This window comes from Grampus griseus, assembly GCF_964374135.1.
Source record: "Grampus griseus genome assembly, chromosome: 20".
Taxonomy (NCBI): Eukaryota; Metazoa; Chordata; class Mammalia; order Artiodactyla; family Delphinidae; genus Grampus; species Grampus griseus.
In genome coordinates, this window is record NC_139014.1 from 1,024,402 (window position 1) to 1,047,583 (window position 23,182).

The window sequence follows — 23,182 nt, forward strand, 5'->3', positions numbered from 1 at the left end:
GTATTTTCTTCCTATCCTCTGCTCCTAGGATAGTTTCCCATTCTGATCTTATTCTTACCAATTAATTTTTTAGTAGATTTCCTTCTGCTGTATTTATTTTATTTCTAATTGTATCTATTACACCTTTTATTTAAATTATTATTGTTTTTATATCCAGTATTTTAATTTGGTTTTGCTTTCTCCCCTCCTCCTCCTTTATCTTCTTTAGGAATTTCCTGTTTTTCACATTGTTAATATATTCTTTATCTTCTTAAATATGCTTATTAGGCTTATTTGAAATTCTTGGTCCATCTGTTTAATTATTTGCCTTCAGAATATTATATATTACATATTACTACATTATATATGTATTATAAATTATAGTTGCTATATATTTTATTATTTATATATACATGTATTGCTGGCTTTCTTTCATAGTTGTCTGAAGGTGTCTAATTATTTTGTACTGTGAACTCACGTCCTTTGGCTTTATCCATTATTCTAAGGTGTATTGGGGAAAAGCTGGAAGACCGGATCCTTGTGGGGATCAATTATACTTTAAATAGTGAGGAGGAGGTGACCCTCAGGGCAGAGAGCGCCAGAAAGCATGGGACCACTGCTGAACTCTCCTTGGCAACTTCCCATTTGTAACACACAAACCTCTTTAACCCTAAGGAAAATGCAACTTTGGAGGAAGGGCATCTCCCTAGATTGTAGTATATCAGCCCCCAAGCTTTGGAGAGAGAGATGATCTTTTGATGAAAGAAGGTCTTATTTTTAACTTATTCAAATTTATCAATCTTTTATAATTAGTGCTTTTTAAGTCTTTTTTTTATATAAATTTATTTTATTTATTTATTTTTGGCCGCGTTGGGTCTTTGTTGCTGCGCGTGGGCTTCCTCTAGTTGCAGCGAGCGGAGGCCACTCTTTGTTGTGGTGTGCGGGCTTCTCATTGCGGTGACTTCTCCTGTTGCAGAGCATAGGCTCTAGGCATGCGGGCTTCAGTAGTTGTGGTGCGCAGAATCAGCAGTTGTGGCTCGCAGGCTCTAGAGCATAGGCTCAGTAGTTGTGCTGCACAGGCTTAGTTGCTCCGCAGCATGTGGAATCTTCCCGGACCAGGGCTCGAACCCGTGTCCCCTGCATTGGCAGGCAGATTCTTAACCCCTGCACCACCACGGAAGCCCTTTATGTCTTGTTAAACAAATCTTTCTCTAGTACAAGTGCAGAAAGGTTCACCTATATATTCTGCTAAAAACTTTAAAGTTTTGTTTTTAACAGTGAGTTCTTAGTCCATGTGGAGTTATTTTCTGTGCCTGGAATAAGATAAGGATCTAATTTCATTATTTTCTACCTGGATGACCTTCTTCCCCACATGCCCTCCTCCCCCAATTCCTACTTTTGGCTAATTCCTCCTTTACTCATTGATCTGCCATGCTGTCAGCTGTCAGACTTCCATATATATGACGGTCTTTCTTCTAGTTGGTTGGCTAATTTGTCTACCTCTGCTAGTATCATACAGTCTTCATTATTATAGCTTCATGGTTACTCTTGATGTCTGTTAGAGAAGTCTTCCTTTCTTCCTTGTCCATCAGAAGGGGCTTGATTATGCTGAGTCCTTTTCTTTTACGTATACATTTAGAATCAGCTTTCCGAGTTGATAAAATAAAACCCAGGGGTCTCTTGAACTCCTTTTGTAATGTTTCTTCCTGAGTCTTTTATATTTTTGTCACATAAAATTTTTATACTTTTGTTGTATAAAAGACTCGGGAATAAATGTATATGTCATAAATTTTAACCCTTAACATGTATGTAATAAATATTTTATTATAGTTTATTGTACCTTGACTAGAACTTGCAGAAAATGTTAAATAATGGTGATGATAGTGGATTTAAAAATAAATTTTTTTCTTTTGGAAAAAAATATACATATACTTTCATTATTGAAAATTTAGAAAAGTGATATAGTCAAAAAGAAAAAAAATGAATGTCTACGTAATAAAATTACTCTTATTGGAAGTGTGTGAGAGTGCCCATTCTTCCACGTTTTGGGCCCAACAATGGGTGTTTTAATTAAAAACAGACAGACAGACAAACCAAAACTTTGCCAATTTGATAGGCATCTTAGCTTCCTAGACTGCTGTAAGAAATGACCACACACCTGGTATCTCAGAACAAGAGAAACTTATTGTCTCACAGTTCTGGAGGCTAGAAGTCTGAACTCATGGTGTCCACAGGGCCCTGCCCTCCCTGAAATCTCCAAAGGAAGATCTTTCCTTGCCTCTTCCTATCTGGTTATTTTTTTGTTGTTGTTGTTTTTGTTTTTGTTTTTTTGATGATAGCCTTCCTAATGGGTACAAAGTGGTATCTCATAGTGGTTGGTTTTGATTTGCATTTCCCTAATGATTAGTAATGCTTAGCATCTTTTCATGTGCTTATTGGCCATTGTATATTAACTTTTGAGAAATGTCTATTCAAGTTCTTTGCTCTCTTTATGATTGTGTTGTTTGGTTTTTACTTGTTGTTGAGTTATAGGGGTTCTTTGTATATTCTGGGTGTCAATCCCTTATCAGATATATGATTTTTTTAAATTGCCTATTTAAAGACCGTCCAAATACAGTCACATTTTGAGGTGCTAAGGACTTAGGACTTCAATGTATGAATTTGAAGGAAGACAATTCAGCCCATAACTATTGTATAAGTTAACAACAAATGTAGCATGCTGTATAAAAGTGAAAAAGCCTAAGTAGTTTTTGGCTCATGAGGTTAAATTTACCAGGCACCTAACATGACCAGGCATTGCAGTGGACCCTGGGGACAAAGTAGTAAACAAGAAGTCCCTTCCACAGTGTTCATGTTTCCATGGGGCGACAGCCAGTGAACAGCTACAGGTGTCCAGTAGTGATAAGTGGTGGGATGAAAAAGAAGCCACTGTAAGACATGCATTTAAGTGGGGTGATTTCAGCACTCCCTCTTTCGAGAGCACTGGAATCACAACTAACTGCTGAACAGTCATCGACAGGAAGACACTGGAACTCACCAAAAAAGATACCCCGCATCCAAAGACAAAGGAGAAGCCGCAGTGAGACGGTAGGAGGGGCGCAATCACAATCAAATCAAATCCCATAACTGCTGGGTGGGCGAGTCACAAATTGGAGAACATTTATACCACAGAAGTCCACCCACTGGAGTGAAGGTTCTGAGCCCCACGTCAGGCTTCCCAACCTGGGGGTCTGGCAACGGGAGGAGGAATTCCTAGAGAATCAGACTTCGAAGACTAGTGGGATTTGATTTCAGGACTTCAGCAGGACTGGGGGAAACAGAGACTCCACTCTTGGAGGGCACACACAAAGTAGTGTGCGCATCGGGACCCAGGGGAAGGAGCAGTGACCCCACAGGAGACTGAACCAGACATACCTGCTGGTGTTGGAGGGTCTCCTGCAGAGGCAGGGGGTGGCTGTGTCTCACCATGAGGACAAGGACACTGGCAGCAGAAGTTCTGGGAAGTACTCCTTGGCATGAGCCCTCCCAGAGTCCGCCATTAGCCCCACCAAAGAGCCGAGTAGTCTCCAGTGTTGGGTCGCCTCAGGCCAAACAACCAACAGGGAGGGAACCCAGCCCCACCCATCAGCAGACAAGCGGATTAAAGTTTTACTGAGCTCTGCCCACCAGAGCAACAGCCAGCTCTACCCACCACCAGTCCCTCCCATCAGGAACCTTGCACAAGCCTCTTAGATAGCCTCATGCACCAGAGGGCAGACAGCAGAAGCAAGAAGAACTACAGTGCTGCAGCCTGTGGAGCAAAAACCACATTCACAGAAAGACAGATAAAATGAAAAGGCAGAGGACTATGTACCAGAAGAAGGAACAAGATAAAACCCCAGAAAAACAACTAAATGAAGTGGAGATAGGCAACCTTCCAGAAAAAGAATTCAGAATAATGGTAGTGAAGATGATCCGGGACCTCAGAAAAAGAATGCAGGCAAAGATTGAGAAGATGCAAGAAACGTTTAATAAAGACCTAGAAGAATTAAAGAACAAACAGCTAGAAGAATTAAAGAACAGACAAACAGAGATGAACGATACAATAACTGAAATGAAAAATATACTAGAAGGAATCAATAGCAGAATAACTGAGGCAGAAGAATGAATAAGTGACCTGGAAGACAGAATGGTAGAATTCACTGCCATTGAACAGAATAAGGAAAAAAGAATAAAAAGAAATGAAGGCAACCTAAGAGACCTTTGGGACAACATTAAACGCAACAACATTTGCATTATAGGGGTCCCAGGAGAAGAGAGAGTCCAGGAATCACAGAGAGCCCCAGGCAGGATAAACCCAAGGAGAAACATGGTGAGACACTTAGTAATCAAGCTGACAAAAATTAAAGACAAAGAAAAATTATTGAAAGCAACAGGGAAAAATGGCAACATACAAGGGAACTCCCATAACATTAATAGCTGATTTCTCAGCAGAAACTCTACAAGCTGGAAGGGAGTGACACGATATATTTAAAGTGATGAAAGGGAAGAACCTACAACCAAGATTACTCTACCTGGCAAGGATCTCATTCAGATTTGACAGAGAAATCAAAAGCTTTACAGACAAGCAAAAGATAAGAGAATTCACCACCAAATCAGCTCTACAACAAATGCTAAAGGAACTTCTCTAAGTGGGAAACACAAGAGAAGAAAAAGACCTACAAAAACAATTAAGAAAATGGTAATAGGAACATACATATCGATAATTACCTTAAACATGAATGGATTAAATGCTCCAACCAAAAGACACAGGATCGCTGAATGGATACAAAAACAAGACCCATATATATGCTGTCTACAAGAGATCCACTTCAGACCTAGGGACACATAGAGACTGAAAGTGAGGGGATGGAAAAAGATATTCCATGCAGATAGAAATCAAAAGAAAGCTGGAGTAGCAATACTTATATCAGATAAAATAGACTTTAAAATAAAGAATGTTTTAAGAGACAAGGAAGGACACTACATAATGATCAAGGGATCAATCCAAGAAGAAGATATAACAATTATAAATATATATGCACCCAACAGAGGAACACCTCAAAACATAAGGCAACTGCTAACAGCTATAAAAGAGGAAATTGAGAGTAACACAATAATAGTGGGGGACTTTAACACCTCACTTACACCAATGGACAGATCATCCAGACAGAAAATAAGGAAACACAAGCTTTGAATGACACAATAGACCAGATAGATTTAATTGATATCTATAGGACATTCCACCCAAAAACAGCAGATTACACTTTCTTTTCAAGTGCACGCGGAACATTCTCCAGGATAGATCACATCTTCGGTCACAAATCAAGCCTCGGTAAATTTAAGAAAATTGAAATCATATCAGGCATCTTTTCCGACCACAGTACTATGAGATTAGAACTCAATTACAGGGGAAAAAACCGTGAAAAACACAAACACATGGAGGCAAAACAGTACGTTACTAAATAACCAAGAGATCACTGAAGAAATCAAAGAGGAAATCAAAAAATACCTAGAGACAAATGACAATGAGAACACGATGATTGAAAACCTATGGGATGCAGCAAAAGCAGTTCTAAGAGGTAAGTTGATAGCAATACAAGCCCACCTCAAGAAACAAGAAAAACCTCAAATAAACAAACTTACCTTACACCTAAAGGAACTAGAGAAAGAAGAACAAACAAAACCCAAAGTTAGTAGAAGGAAAGAAATCATGAAGATCAGAGCAGAAATAAATGAAATAGAAACAAAGAAAACAATAGCAAAGATCAATAAAACTAAAAGCTGGTTCTTTGAGAAGATAAACAAAATTGATACACCTTTAGCCAGAGTTATCAAGAGAAAGAGGTAGAGGACTCAAATCAATAAAATTAGAAATGAAAATGGAGAAGTTACAATGGACACCGCAGAAATACAAAGCATCATAAGAGACTACTACAAACAACTCTATGCCAATAAAATGGACAACCTGAAGAAATGGACAAATTTTTGAAAAGGTATAACCTTCCAAGACTGAACCAGGAAGAAATAGAAAATATGAACAGACCAATCACAAGGAATGAAATTGAAACTCTGATTAAAAATCTTCCAACAAACAAAATTCCAGGACCATATGGCTTCACAGGTGAATTCTATCAAACATTTGGAGAAGAGCTAACATCCATCCTTCTTAAACTCTTCCAAAAAATTGCAGAGGAGGAACACTCCCAAACTCATTCTACGAGGCCACCATCACCCTGATACCAAAACCAGACAGAGAAACTACAAAAAAAGAAAATTACAGAGCAATATCACTGATGAACGCAGATGCAAAAGTCCTCAACAAAATACTAGCAAACAGCATCCAACAACACATTAAAAGGATCATACACCATAATCCAGTGGGATTTATCCCAGGGATGCAGGGATTCTTCAATATACGCAAGTCAATCAATGTGATACAGCATATTAACAAATTGAAGAAGAAAAACCATATGATCATCTCAACAGATGCAGAGAAAGCTTTCGACAAAATTCAACACTGATTTATGATAAAAACTCTCCAGAAAGTAGGCATAGAGGGAACTTTCCTCAACATAATAAAGGCCATATACAACAAACCCACAGCTGACATCATTCTTAATGGTGAAAAACTGAAAGCGTTTCCTCTAAGATCAGGAAGAAGACAAGGATGTGCCCTCTAGCCACTATTATTCAACATAGTTTTGGAAGTCCTAGCCATGGCAATCAGAGAAGAAAAAGAAATAAAAGGAATCCAAATTGGAAAAGAAGAAGTAAAACTCACTGTTTGCAGATGACATGATACTATACATAGAGAATCCTAAAGATGCCACCAGAAAGCTACTAGAGCTAATCAATGAATTTGGTAAAGTTGCAGGATACAAAATTAATGCACAGAAATCTCTTGCATTCCTATACACTAACAACGAAAAATCAGAAAGAGAAATTAAGTAAACAATCCCATTCACCATTTCAACAAAAAGAGTAAAATATCTAGGAATAAACCTACCTAAGGAGATAAAAGACCTGTACTTAGAAAACTATAAGACACTGATGAAAGAAATTAAAGATGAAACAGATGGAGAGATATACCATGTTCTTGGATTGGAAGAATCAACATTGTGAAAATGACTCTACTACCCAAAGCAATCTACAGATTCAATGCAATCCCTATCAAACTACCAATGGCATTTTTCACAGAACTAGAACAAAAAATTTCACAATTTGTATGGAAACACAAAAGACCCCGAATAGCCAAAGCAATCTTGAGAAAGAAAAACGGAGCTGGAGGAATCAGGCTCCCTGACTTCAGACTATACTACAAAGCTACATTAATCGAGACAATATGGTACTGACACAAAAACAGAAATATAGATCTTTGCAACAGGATAGAAAGCCCAGAGGTAAACCCATGCACCTATGGTCAACTAATCTATGACAAAGGAGGCAAGGGTATACAATGGAGAAAAGACAGTCCCTTCAATAAGTGGTGCTGGGAAAACTGGACAGCTACATGTAAAAAATGAAATTAGAACACTCCCTAACACCATACACAAAAATAAACTCAAAATGGATTCAAGACGTAAATGTAAGACCGGACACTGTAAAACTCTTAGAGGAAAACATAGGAAGAACACTCTTTGACATAAATCACAGCAAGATCTTTCTTGATCCACCTCCTAGAGTAATGGAAATAAAAACAAAAATAAACAAATGGGACCTAATGAACCTTAAAAGCTTTTGCAAAGCAAATGAAACTACAAACAAGATGAAAAGACAACCCTCAGAATGGGAGAAAATATTTGCAAATGAATCAGCAGACAAACAGTTAATCTCCAAAATGTATAAACAGCTCATGCAGCTCAATATTAAACAAACAACCCAATCCAAAAATGGGCAGAAGACCTAAATAGACATTTCTCCAAAGAAGACATACAGATGGCCAAGAAGCACATGAAAACATGCTCAACATCACTAATTATTAGAGAAATGCAAATCAAAGCTACAATGAGATATCACCTCACACCAGTTAGAATGGGCATCATCAGAAAATCTACAAACAACAAATGCTGGAGAGGGTGTGGAGAAAAGGGAACCCTGTTCCCTTGCACTGTTGGTGGGAATGTAAATTTATACAGTCACTATGGAGACCAGTATGGAGAGTAAAAAATAGAATTACCATATGACCCAGCAATCCCACTTCACTACTGGGCATATACCCAGAGAAAACGATAATTCAAAGAGACGCATGCACCCCAATGTTCATTGCAGCACTATTTACAATAGCCAGGTCATGGAAGCAACCTAAATGCCCATCGACATACGAATGGATGAAGAAGATGTGGTACAAATATACAATGGAATATTACTCAGCCATAAAAAGGAACGCATTTGGGTCATTTGTAGAGACGTGGATGGATCTAGAGACTGTCATACAGAGTGAAGTAAGTCAGAAAGAGAAAAATATCGTATATTAATTCACATATGTGGAACCTAGGAAAATGGTACCGATGAACCAGTTTGCACGGCAGAAATAGAGACACAGATGTAGAGAACAAACATATAGACACCAAGCGTTTCAGGAAAGCAGTGGGGGTGGGTGGTGGTGGGGGTGGGATGAACTGGGAGATTGGGATTGACATGTGTACACTGATATGTATAAAATTGATAACTAATAACAACCTGCTGTATAAAAAATAAATAAAATAAAATTCCAAAGAAAATCAGTGGTGTGATTTCATCCTCAAGGAGGTGGAAATTGGTTCTTGGGATTACAAAATTTAGATATTATAATGGATTGTGACCCTCCAGCGGGCATAATTTATAAACAGCAAGACTGTGGTATTAAAATTTCATAGTAGGGGATGATTAGAAGAAAAATATCTAAACTGGCTTCTTAGTTAATTAAGTAATGGCAATAATTTTTTTTTTTTTTTTTTTTTTTTTGCGGTACGTGGGCCTCTCACTGTTGTGGCGCCTCCCGTTGCGGAGCACAGGCTCCGGACATGCAGGCCCAGCGGCCATGGCTCACGGGCCCAGCCGCTCCGCGGCATGTGGGATCTTCCCAGACCGGGGCACGAACCCGCGTCCCCTGCATCGGCAGGCGGACTCTCAACCACTGCGCCACCAGGGAAGCCCTGGCAATAGGTTGAGCAACACTGGTATGTGGAATAAAGCAGAGGCGAGCGCTGCTGCAGACAGGTGCTGGGGAGCCTTTCTTCTGAAGGTGCGATGCTTACACAGCGCCTTTGAGAAGTATGGGGCCTGTGCAATCCACTGGGAAAAGCGTTTCGGGCAGAAGGAATGGCCTGTGCAAAGATCCGAAAGCTGGGACTGTCCGGCAAGTTCATAGAAGAGCGAGGGGCGGTGCGGACGGGGCTCTGGGAGCAGAAAGGAGCAGAAAGGAGCGTGGTAGGAAAATTCGTCAGTGGGCAAATCAGGGAAAACCCTGTATTGGGTTATTGTTAACCATCCTTCATACAGTTCAGTGAATTTCTGGTATATTTGCATTGAATTTGTATTGGATTGAGCACATGAAAGTGGTTCCATCTGACTATTATTTTTAAAGAATCTGTTTTGCTCTGTGCGGAGAACAAACTCTGGGTGGCCAAGAATGGGAGCCGGGAGACCAAGCAGGATGCTGGTGTCATAGGTACAGGAGGGAGAGGTGGGCGGCTTGGCCTTGGGTGTCAGTGAAGAGGTGGGAACTGCCAAGTGCTGCTACTGTGCCCTGGGATGGAGAAGCCTGAAAGTGGATCAGGTTTACTAGGGGGAAAAACCAAGGGTTTATTTTCTGGATAATCAGCATAGTGATGATATTCAAAGCCATGAGCAAAACCCAGATTTATATCTGAAATACATTTTCATCATCTCAACATCCTAAATTTTCACAAAAGTGAATAAATACATTAAGTAATTTTAGGGTTGAAATTTGTGAAACATATTGATTGTCTAAAATGCCTACTGCACTGTTATATTTCATTAGTTGAATATCATTGAGTAATAGCTTTCACAGTGGAATTTTAATTTTTATCAATTTGGGATGTAAAGTAAAGTGATACTTTGGGGCCAAGAGGTTACTGTTAGAGAAACTTCATTATATTTTTCATGAAAGTTGAATTTAAACATTCGCATTCAGACCTTGTCATTAGGTAACAGTAAGTATAGAGAGAAATGGACAGAGTCTGTCAGCAGCGCTGAATTTAAGAATCATCAAACTAGACAGATCTTGCTGAGCCGCTCCTGATTTAACAGTTAAACAAGGTGGAGTTCAAGGCATGGCTCCAGATGGAAGGTGAGCCTGTCACGGAGAATGAGTTCCTGTGTTTTGTTCTTTCAGGCTTTTTTGTTTTTTTGTTGGGTCTTATTCTGTTTCCGTGCCATTTATCGTAAGCAGACAATTGTATAGATGATTAGACTCATGTCTTTTGGTATTGGCAGGGATTTTCTTGTGTGAAATTAGTAATTAAACATGTAAACACTGGATTTTGTTTTTTTTTTAGTTTTGAACTGTATTAATTTTATTTAGATAAACAGAACACAAAATAATGTTGATAGAAAAGTGACATTTTTATAACTAAATCAGTGTGGAGTAGTATGTTACATTGCTCTTCTACTTGGAAATATTCCAAGTTCTTTTGAAATAAGATATATAATTCTTCATTATTTAGTCTTAAACAGAGTCCCTTAAACACTGGGTTTTTAAAACAATATATTAGAACTTAGAAATATGAAAATGATAGCAAAATTCTTAGATGCTTGGGGAGGGGACAGCTGTAAAATACAGGGCTCTCTTCGTACCAGGGTTTAGACACACGAAGTCTGTGAGTAGATTTGTTGAGATTTTAGGCTTTATTAGTGGAATTCTTTACCCATTTCTGTACCATGGATGCCACTGGCCATCTTGTGAAGTTTATGCACCCCTTCTCAGAATAGTATTTGAAAATTTAATAAAATATATGAGATTGCAAAGCAGTTATATTGAGTTACAGTCATCAAAATATTAATAAATCAAAGCCATGATAAAGTAATACATATGCTTCTAAACTAATGCAGTACATTTCAAGATTTAGCAGTGGGCCTGATAACTATTGTAATTTATGAATAATGAGGAGGACCAACAATATTAGTGATTATCCCACACTGCATGGTCTATGGAAATATCTACGTTCCTGTTATTCATAGGTCTTGCTCATACTAACTTGGTTGTTGGCTGTGTTCATAGTTAAAGGGAAATGCTGAAGGTCAGTTAGTTAGGGGACTGAAAATAAAGAGGAGCTATTTTTTTCCATTCAGAGTCCCTGACACTCTGAATTCTATTCATGGACCTGAATCAAGTTTAAAGAGTATCAAAAGGGCCTAGACACATGAAGCGTTGTGTTAACTATTATTAACTGTTATCGTTAGTGGCATGTGGTGATTCATACAGCAGCTCGTCACTCTCTGAGATGGCCAGGATTTGTCATTTTATAGTCGCCACCAGAATATTTCTCCCAGCCTCACAATTTTAAAGAAAAAACTCCCACATAACACCAGTTCATCATTTTGAACAAGATGACCTTTTAGAAAAATAGATTTTATTTTTTAGGACAGTTTTAGATTTACAGCAAACTTGAGAAGATGGTACAGAGAGTCCCTATATACCCCACACCCAACTTCCCCTCTTTGTAACATCTTACGTTATTTTGGTACAGTTGTTACAATCAGTGAATCCACAGGATACCTTAATAAACTGAAGTCCATAGTTTATTCCGTTTTCCTTAATTTTTACCTAATGCCCTTTTTCTTTTCCGGGATCTCATCCAGATACCACATTGTATTTTCTGCTTAAGTTCCTTTTGGTTGTGGCAGTTTCTCAGACTTCCCTTGTTTTTAACAACCTGGACAGTTTTGAGGAGGACTGGTCAGGAATATTGTGTAATGCCCTGTATTGGAATTTGTCTCATGTTTTTCTCATGATTAGACTGGGGCTATGGGTTGAGGCAGTAAGATCACGGAGGTACAGTGCTGTTCTCGGCATATCACATCAAGGGTATATGCTACTAATGACTTACTGTGGATATTAACCTTGCTCATCTGGCTGAGGTAGTGTTTGTTAGGTTTTCCACCGTGAAGGCATTCCCTCCCTGCCTTTCCATACTGTCCTCTTTGGAAGGAAGTACCTATGTGCAGCCTGTGCATAAGAAGTGGGGAGTTATACTCTCCATACTTGAGGGTGGAGTCTCTATGTAAATTATTTGGAGTTTTTCTGCATGGGAGATTTGTCTCTTCTCCCTCATCTGTTAATTTATGGAATCATTTATTTTTATCAGTATGGACTCATGGATGTTTATCTTATGCTCTGGACTATAATCCAATATTCCTTTATTTTGTTGCTTCAATTGTTCCAGCTTCAGCCGTTGGGAGACCCTACAGAGGCCCCTCTGCCCCTTTGACCCACCCCATCAATGTGGGTTATATGGAGATGGTATTAGAAACCAAGATCTGTTTGCTGGGTGTGTACTTATTACTGCTGGGGTGTCATTTCTTTTATGTCCTCTCACCAGACAGAGTATTTGCGTATATATAAACCTGTATATATATGCATATCTATAAACATTAGTGTATGTAACCATCTGTATCTGTATTAAGCTCAACATAATCTCTTAATGATGTCTGTAACTGTAAACCATTACCACGCGGATTATTCTAGCCTTTTCCTCCCCTCTGTAAATTCTCAATCCAACATTGGAAACTTGGCCTCCACCATCATCTTCTAATTGTTCAATTTCAGTGTACAGAAATGGATATAATCAGAGTTGTTGACCCATATCCCCATGGGAACCAACTTTGTCAACTAGGGAACAGTGCTTACGTGCAATTCCTTTTGCCTTTGGTCTCACAGATGCCACTCATTTCAAACTTGCGTAGGTCATCACCTTTCCCGCTACCCCTTCAAAGAGGTTTTTATGTATTTGTAATAGAACTAGATTCTTTTATGTATTTGTAATAGAACTAGATTCTTTTTTCACAGCCTGCATTTCTTCTGGGGAAGAATGTGCCAGTTCTCTTGGCATATTAGATTTTGAACCTGGAAGATTTATGATTTTTCCACTTTTCATCTCCTGCATTTAGTATTTTACTCAATCATACTATTTACTTCTCTGAAAATTTTCCTGGACTTGCTCTCTCCCCTTCTGTTTCCACAGCTACCACTTGAGTTCAGGCCATTGTTGCCTCATTCCGGGATCTTCCAGTAGCCTGCCGGTTGCTCTCCCATTCTCTTGTTCTAAATCCCACAAGCGCAGTTTGTCCCATTTTCCCATGACTGAGAACTTGAATTACTAATCTAATGCCTATTATAACTTCTGTCTACAAGTCATGTCCTTTTGAGAACTCCAACCTCGTCTTCCGAGTGCCACCTCTGAGTTCACAATGTGGGAAGATATTCTTTGTACCCAAGGTAATCTGTTTGTTCCTTCTCTGATTCTGCAGTTATAAACTCTGGAATTCCCCTCCAACACTGTTTGTTACAGCCTGAAAAATGTGATTCTACATCAGCATCTTTTTTTTTTTTTTTGCGGTACTCGGGCCTCTCACTGCTGTGGCCTCTCCCGTCACGGAGCACAGGCTCCGGACGTGCAGGCTCAGCGGCCATGGCTCACGGGCCCAGCCGCTCCGCGGCATGTGGATCTTCCCGGACCGGGGCACGAACCCATGTTCCCTGCATCAGCAGGCGGACTCTCAACCACTGCGCCACCAGGGAAGCCCGCTCATTTCTTTTTAGTGTTGAACAATGTTCCATCCTCTGCATGTACCAGTTTATCCACTCACCTACTGAAGGGCATCTTAGTTGCTTCCAAATTTTGGCAGTTATGAATACGAAGCTGCTATAAACATCTGTGTGCAGGGACTTCCCCGGTGGTCCAGTGGTTAAGACTCTGTGCTCCCAATGCAGGGGGCCCTGGTTCGATCCCTGGTCAGGGAACTAGATCCCACATGCTGCAACTAAAAAAAGATCCCACATTCAGCTAAAGATCCCGCATGAGGCAATGAAGATCCTGTGTGCCCCGACTAAGACCCAGTGCAGCCAAATAAATAAATAAATTAAAACAAGACAAAACATCTGTGTGCGTATTTTTGTATGGACACAAGTTTTTAACTCATTTGGGTAAATACCAAAGAGCATGATTCCTGGATTGTATAGTAAGAGTATGTTTTATGAGAAACTGCCAGACTGCCTTCCAAGATGGCTGTACTACTTTGCATTCCTGCCAGTAACGAATGAGAGTCCCTGTTGTTCCACATACTTGTCAGCATTTGTTGTCAGTATTCTGGATTTTGGCCATTCTAATGGGTGTGTAGTGGTATTTCATTGTTTTAATTTGCATATCCATGATATATGATGACGTGATATGACATCCTTTCATATGCTTATTTGTCATCTTCTCTGGTGAGGTGTCTAAGTCTTTGACCCATTTTTTAATTAGTTTTTTATTTTATTATTGTTAAATTTTGAGTTCTTTGTATATTTTGGAAAACAGTCCTTCATCAGATGTGTCTTTTGCAAATAGTTTTCTTAGTCTGTGGCTTACATTCTAATCCTTTTTTTTTTTTTTTTTTAACAGTACGCGGGCCTCTCACTGCTGTGGCCTTTCCCGTTGTGGAGCACAGGCTCCGGACGTGCAGGCTCAGCGGCCATGGCTCACGGGCCCAGCCGCTCCGCGGCATGTGGCATCTTCCCAGACAGGGTCACGAACCCGTGTCCCCTGCACTGGCAGGTGGACTCTCAACCACTGTGCCACCAGGGAAGCCCATGTTCTAATCCTCTTAATATATATTATCTTTTATGGAATAGAAAATTTTAATGAAGTCCAATTTATCAATTTTTTTTTCATGCATTGTGCCATGGGCGTTGTGTCTAAAAAGTCATTGCCAAACTTAAGATAATCTAGGTTTTTCATATGTTATCTTCTAGGATTTCTGTAGTTTTGCATTTTGCATTTAGGTTTGTGATCTGTTTTGAGATAGTTTTTAAGATGTGTCTAGATTCTTTTTTTGTGCACATGGTTGTCCATCTAGCACCATTTGTTGAAAAGACTATCTTTGCTCCATTGTATTGCCTTTGCTCCTTTGTCAAAGATCAGCAGACTGTATTTATGGGGGTCTCTTTCTGGCCTCTCTGTTCTGTTCCGTTGATCTATTTGTCTTTTCTTTTGACAGTACCACTATGTTTTGATTACTGTAGCCTTATAATAAGTCTTGAAGTAGGCAGTGTCAGTCCTCCAACTTTGTTCTTCTCTTTCAATTTTGTATTGGATATTTTGTGTCTTTTGTCTCTCCATATAAACTTTAAGAGCAGTTTGTCCATATCCGTAAAATAACTTGCTGGGATTTTGATTGGTATTGCATTAACTCTGTAGATCAATTTGGGAATAACTGACATTGACATTATTGAATCTTCCTATCCATGAACATGGACTGTCTTTCCATTTATTTAGTTCTTTGATTTTTCTCATTCTTTCATCAGAGATTTGTAGTTTACCTCATGTAGATCTTGTACATATTTTGTTATAGTTGTATGTATTTGATTTTTTGGAGTGCTAATGTAAATAGTGTTGTGTTTTTAATGTCAGATTCCCCTTGTTTATTACTAGGAAAAGTGATTGACTTTTGTATATTAACCTTGTATCCTGCAGCCAAGCTATAGTGTCTTATTATTTCCAAGGGTTTTTTTTTTTCCCTTCCCCATCTTTCCCCTTTGGTAGCCATAAGTTTGCTTTCTATGTCTGTGAGTCTGTTTCTGTTTTGTATATAGATCCTCTCTTCATTTGTATTATTTTTTAGATTCCACATATGATTGATATCATGTAATATTTGTCTTTCTCTGACTTACTTTACTAAGTACAATATTCTCTAGTGTCTTATTATTTCTTAATGTCTTATTATTTTCAAGAGGTTTTTGATGTATACTTTTAGATTTTCTACGTAGATGATCATCTTTTTGTGAACAAAGACAGTTTTATGTCTTTCTTCCTGATCAGTATACCTTTTATTTCCTTTTTTATATATTGCATTAGCTAGGATTTCGAGTTTCATGCTGAAAAGGAGTTGTGAGAGAGAGAGCATCCTTTTCTTTTTCCTGATCTTAGTTGGAAAGCTTCTAGCTTCTAACTGTTATCTGTAGGTTTTTTGTAGAGATTTTTTCCTCAAATTGAGGAAATTCCCCTTCATTCCCATTTTACTGAGTTTTTTTTTTTATCATGAATCAGTGTTGGATTTTGTCGAATGCTTTTTCTGCATCTATTGATATGATCATGTGATTTTTCTTCTTTAGCCATTGATGAGATGGATTACATTAATTGATTTTCAAATGTTGAAACAGCTTTGCATACCTGGGTGAGAGTTACTCTCTGTATTTGTATTATTGATGAAGTAATTGGGAGTGCACTCTTCACACTTGCATGGTGCTAGAGTAGGAGTTGTTATAAAAAGTGAAGCATAATCTTGTTGAGTTAGAGAAGTCTTCCATCATAAAATTCAGGATGGACAGTTTAATTTGTTCAAATGGGAAAAAGACTACATATACATATTATTGAATGAGATGATTTGATCATTACTCACCATTATACTGCTGGTATGGGTGTAAAGAGCAAAGTAAGGAAAGGGTTAGAGTTGTTCGGGGCAGTTTGGAATGCAAGAGTCAGAAGGTAATCGTATGATACCCAGTTGCGTTGCCACTGCCTATTAGAGGGGCAGATTGTATAGGTATATGTACAATATGTACTTTATTTTGCTTATTTTATTTCTATTTTATCATATATATTTTATATATATATATAAAATACATATTTTCATCACTGTTATTCTGTATAATGATATACAGACAACTGAGATCAAAATATTGCTTCAACATCCTGGACTTTCTTCTCTGATTTGTTGGGTATGTTTTCCTCTCACCTATTTTTTTCTTTCTCATATAACTAGTACTTTTATTCTTTTCTCTCATGTCCACTGTATTCAATATTCATATTGTAGAAAGATGGCTGACTGCTTTTCTGGCTAATAGAAACCCTTTTTCCTTAGCAAATTCTGGAGAATTACTTATTTGTATCAATTCAATACTCTTTGCCTTGGTTTCTTTAACAATTTCTAATATTTTATAAGGATCACATGTTTCTTTTTGCATTAAGAAAAAGAAAAAACTCATTTTCAAAAATAATTTGAATATAGGGGGAATATCTTTATCCCTATTTCGAATTTCTTGTGTTCTATCTTTACCTTTTACAACACACACAAAAAACTTTTTGGTATATTCTATGAAGAACAGATGTGTAGGATGGAGATTTTGAAAATTTAACAATTATCCTATTTTAATTTAAAAAATATTGAGAGTCTACAAATTCGTATGAGTGCTTTACTACAAGCCAAGCACTGTCCTAGAAACAAGAGATTTATAGTGAACAAAGCAGTGTCTTGAGCTTACATTTTACTGGTGAAGATAAACAACAACAATAAAAAAACAAAGAAATACATAAGTTTGTGACAAGTACTAAAAAGAAAAATGAAGGTTAATAAAAGAGAAGGGAGAGTGGTAGGAGATGAGAACAGAGAAGCCATACTAATCCCTTCTTTCTCTGAGTAGAAGGGAAGTCATTGGATGGTTTTGAGCAGGAGAGTGATATTTGATTAATGTTCTGAAAAGATCATTTCCTTGAAGTTCAGTAACTTTACCATAACTGTGGCATTTTTCATGTGTCAGTTTTATGGTGTGCCCTTTGTACAGTTTTCTTATAGTATGTGTTTTATTTTCTTTAGGTACACTAATGATGTAAATTTGAACTATCATTTTTCTCTTTTCTACATCTGTTGTATGCTCTTGTGTTTAATTTTTGTCCATTCTGGTTTGCTTGCTTTCCACAAGCTTTTCCTTAATTTTTTTTTTAACTGTATCTCCCCCCTAAACATTCTTTTTTTTGGAGCTATTTTCATTTTAGTTTTCCTTTTCCTAAGAGCTGTGTATTCATGTTTCATTACTTCCTGTCTCTCAATATAACTACCTGAGATCTTACAGTTTTTCTCTGACTTACTTTTTTATAGAGGTGAGGTTTACTAAGTTTTTATGGATATGTGATTTTTTTGCATATTGTAAAAGATGTTCCTTATGGTACATTTGGCATTGATTTTAATCTGTCACATGTAAGTGGTTTTATTTAGTGAATATTCTTAATTTGTCTTTTGTTTTTTCTGCTCTTCCTCTCATTTCCTTACCATATATTTATATAGATAGACTCCTGGCCCATTTTTGATTATTGCTCATCTTTCAATATACAGATTTCTTCCTTGGCCAGTTATTTGAAGACAGTGTCTGGGTATATAGGACCAGGGCCATGTTCCATCATAGTGTGAATTTCTTACTATGCAGGGATGTATGTGAGAGAATTCTTTGAGCATTTATTGCTCAATAGCTGCAGTAATGCTTTTCATAATGTCATTTCTTTCCCTTAATTGCCCTAGCCATAGATTGTTTCCAGAAAATATGGCTTGTATGATTTTTCATTCAGTCCAGCCTTTCTTTCTTCTTTTTCATGCCCGGTTGGGTTCAGAGTTTCCAGCCACAACCTGTGCACATGTTATCACTGAACCAAGGAAGAGATTATTTGCATGCCGCTTAGTTTGGATAACTGTGTTCTGATGATAGTTTCTAAGATCTCCAGCCATAGGTCATTCTCTCCTGGAGTATTCCTGCATTTCTATTTGATCATTTAATTTTGCTGGCCATCCTCATATATTTTGAGTTAGGATAACAAATTCCTCATAGGTTTTATAATTTCAATATCTGGACCATATGCATGTCTATTTCTGTTTTTTTCCTCTGGATTCTGTTTCTTGGAATCCTGGTATTTTCTGATTGAATGCCAGGCATTGTGTATGAAAAATAATAAATGCTCTGGATGATGTTTTCTTTCTCCAGAGAGGCTCCACCCTAAACTCTGAGATGCAGCTGGTATGGAGATAACTCACCTTGATCCATTCACGGACTGAGCAGACTCAAGGCTGGGTTGAAGTCTTTGTAATCTTTGGTCTTCTGCTGATTCATTTCCAGTCCTAATTGTAGCCATCAACACAGGTCCCAAGTGAAAGCCTGTGATGTTACTAAGGGCCCTCCTTGAATAATCTACGATTTCTTACTCCTGAGTACAGTGACACTGCCGAAAACTCTAGTCTGCTTTTCAGAGTATTTTATCTTGGTTTCTTGGCTTCCTGCCCTGAGATGTTAAGAATTTGCCAAATGCTTTGAAGAGAAGCTGCTTGTGTGGAGCTCCTTTCTCTCAGGGATTTTGGTTCCTCTGCTCTGCTCTGCTTTCCTTGCCCCATTCTCATCCTTCAAGATTGGAAAATGCCTCAAAGGTAAAAGCAGCTTATACAATGTGGACTCACCTCTCTGGTGTTTCCTCCTCTGGCCCCCTAGGTCCTAGCTGCCTTGGAAGTTCTCCAGTGCCTTCAAATAGATTTCTTCTGTATCTTTTTGGGTTTTCAGTTGTTCTCAGTGGGAACATGACATGTTGCAAGCTACTTCTTCATAGTCGGAAATATAAGTTCCTCTCCTAGGGTTTATTAAATAGAGTTTCATTTATGTTTCCAGTATATCTTGTCTCTCTTTGGTAATTTCCAAGAGAAGGAAAACAAATCACCTTTTTTCCACCATTTAAAACTGGAAGACAAAAGAAATATTCTTTTCTTTATTTCTTCCAGTAAATTAACATTTAGGAAACAGGGAGAGTTTAGGATATATATTGAAAAATTGAAACTATCTTCTGAAAGAAACTCCTAAAGCAGAGGCATCACTAACAAAGAAGCAAAGTGAATCGGGTGTATAGAGAAGAAATCTGAGCATCTGAATGTGTCAGGCTTTGAGCTAGAAATTGTACATACTTTTAAAAGTTAATCTACATACCATATTTTTACATTAGACATAATTATTTCCATTGATCAGATTTGGAAGTTATGGCACCAAAATCTAAATTATGTACCTAATTCATATTGTAGTGAAGAAAGAATGAAATGAATACAGGATGTTGGAGCTGTAATATTATTTAATGGAGAAAAGACAGTCTCTTCAATAAGTGGTGCTAGGAAAACTGGACAGCTACATGCAAAAGAATGAAATAAGAACACTCCCTAACACCATACACAAAAATAAACTCAAAATGGATTCAAGACCTAAATGTAAGACCGGACACTATAAAACTCTGAGAGGAAAACATAGGAAGAACACTCTTTGACATAAATCACCGCAAGATCTTTTTTGATCCACCTCCTAGGGTAATGGAAATAAAAACAAAAATAAACAAATGGGACTTAATGAAACTTAAAAGCTTTTGCAAAGCAAAGGAAACCATAAACAAGACGAAAAGACAACCCTCCAAATGGGAGAAAATATTTGCAAACGAATCATCGGACAAAGGATTAATCTCCAAAATATATAAGCAGCTCATGCAGCTCAATATTAAAAAAACAAACAACCCAATCCAAAAATGGGCAGAAGACCTAAATAGACATTTCTCCAAAGAAGACATACAGATGGCCAAGAAACACATGAAAACCTGCTCAACATCACTAATTATTAGAGAAATGCAAATGAAAACTACAATGAGATATCACCTCACACCAGTTAGAATGGGCATCATCAGAAAATCTACAAACAACGAATGCTTGAGAGGGTGTGGAGGAAAGGGAACCCTCTTGCACTGTTGGTGGGAATGTAAATTGATACAGCCACTATGGAGAACGGTACGGAGGTTCCTTAAAGAACTAAAAATAGAATTACCATATGATCCAGCAATCCCACTACTGGGCATATACCCTGAGAAAACCATAATTCAAAGGGACACATGCACCCCAATGTTCATTGCAGCACTGTTTATAATAGCCAGGACATGGAAGCAACCTAAATGCCCATCGACAGATGAATGGATGAAGAAGATGTGGTACATATACACAATGGAATGTTACTCAGCCATAAAAAGGAATGCAATTGGGTCATTTGTAGAGACATGGATGGATCTAGAGATTGTCATACAGAGTGAAGTAAGTCAGAAAGAGAAAAACAAATATCATATATTAACTCATGTATGTGGAACCTAGAAAAATGGTACAGATGAAGCATTTTGCAGGGCAGAAATTGAGACACAGATGTGGAGAACAAATGTATTCACACCAAGAGGGGAAAGCAGCGGGGTGGTGGTGTGGTGGTGTGATGAATTGGGAGATTGGGATTGACATGTATACACTAATGTGTATAAAATGGATGACTAATAAGGAAATAAACATTAAAAAAAAAGAATGAAATGAATACAGGATGTTGGGGCTGTAATATTATTTAATACTTAAACTTTATTTTAAATGTTCGTCTTAGAATGAGTATAAAAGGATACTATCTGGAACGTCATCCTAACCTTTTCTAATTACTGGAAGTGTAATCATTAAAATGAAAATTGATTATCCTTTTAGCTAATGCTTGCTTACCCTAATTTTAGATAAAGTACCTAGTTGTAAACACCTTTATCTAGTTCCATAAAGATAAAAAATTCATCACAACTTAACTATCAAATAAGAAGGAAATGATTTAATTATGTGATAATTTTGAAGACTGTGGAAAAATGAAGTGCTTTTGATAAAATGGTCAGTAAATAAAAAAATGAATGAAAAATTTGTGCACAAACACTGCAGCTATGTAATAAAATATTCCTGTACACTTATGTGATACTATATGTGTCACTTATAACCTCTTCATTAAAATATTTGGGTTATGAGTTTCTTTTTTGAACATGTTATTACATTGCTTTTATAATTTAAAAACTCTCTAAAACTTCAAATGAAGGGCAAATAACTGCTGAATACTCACCTAACAAATACAGATTTATTAAGTTTCATAAGAATATAACTTTCTGGAGGCTAAGGACTTCACCTCTTCTATTTACTGCTATGTCCCTAGATGAGAATAGTGCCGGGTTCAGTAAATATTTATTCAGTGAATGAATGAATGGCTAAAAGCATATAAACACATTAGCCTTACTTTTATGGTAGAAAGCACTCCTTTTTTTAAAAAAGAGACTTGGTTAATTTAGAGGTTGGTTTAGTTTTTATTAGTATGGTTTATGATACATTTGTTTTTTCATATTCTTATCTCTCATACGTTGTATTTTTTCTTCAGGCTATTTAATGATACAGAATTGTTATAAAGTTAGAGGCTTTCTTAACAATGACCCATTATTTTAGAACCAGATGATCAAAGAACTGGAGTCCCGTGTCCAGCAGCTGACTGGAGAAGCAGAGAACAGTAATTTACAGAAGCAGAAATTAATTCAAGAAAAATTGGAACTTGAGAGATGTTGCCAGATAACATGTAATGAATTACAAGAAGTAAAGGCAAGGTATTGTCTGAAGTCAGATATCTCTCAGGTGTGGCTATAAAGTACTGATATTAACTCTATTAAATTATCTGCTGAAATTAATCACACTTGTGCATTTAACTTGGGAGGTTTCCAATCTAAATGCTGCCATTTGTTAAATTTTTTAAAGTACCATTTAATATAAGAAGCATACTGTTTAAAAACAGTTGATAAAAATGTGGATGCTTACTTGATATATTGAAAGATAATGCATTTGGATTTGGTTGACTAAAAAATTCCATTTTAGAGATTGATTATAAATATATTGGAAATATGTTTTATTCTCTGACTGCTTTTAGGCACAACACATTGCATAAAGAGAAGGATCATCTTGTAAATGATTATGAGCAAAACATGAAACTGTTACAAACCAGATATGATGCTGATATAAACCTTCTGAAAAAGGAACATGCTCTTTCAACTTCTAAGGTATTATAGATGCTGGTAGATGTCCATACAAAGTACTTATTTCCTTTACTCAGCATATAGCCAAAGGTAGTAGAAGCTAACTACTATCTGGCCTTTAAATTAGTCTCTCCTTTGCTTAATTTAATGCTAAGTGTCTAATATATAGCATAACGCAAATATTTAATAAACTAAAATCTGCTATAAATTAACCCTTTTAATTACCAAAGTTTTTAAAGGAGGAAACATAAAAATCCGAGAAGAAATGTTCAGTTGTGTTAATAATACATATTTTGGAGTAACTGTATACATTATTATTATTATTTTGAAATCTTGGTTATGGTTTA

The 23,182-nt window shown here is 37.3% G+C and overlaps 1 protein-coding gene across 3 annotated transcripts in view; it reads left to right on the forward strand.

Moving 5' to 3' along the window:
* CEP112 (centrosomal protein 112) overlaps nt 1–23,182 on the forward strand; it is a 418,975-nt gene that overhangs the window by 79,987 nt on the left and 315,806 nt on the right. For all 3 annotated transcript variants that reach the window (XM_082679947.1, XM_082679948.1, XM_082679949.1), the window contains 2 exons: nt 22,258–22,412; nt 22,730–22,859. In XM_082679947.1, coding sequence (XP_082536073.1) covers nt 22,258–22,412; nt 22,730–22,859 — 285 coding nt within the window. The remainder of the gene's footprint in view (nt 1–22,257; nt 22,413–22,729; nt 22,860–23,182) is intronic.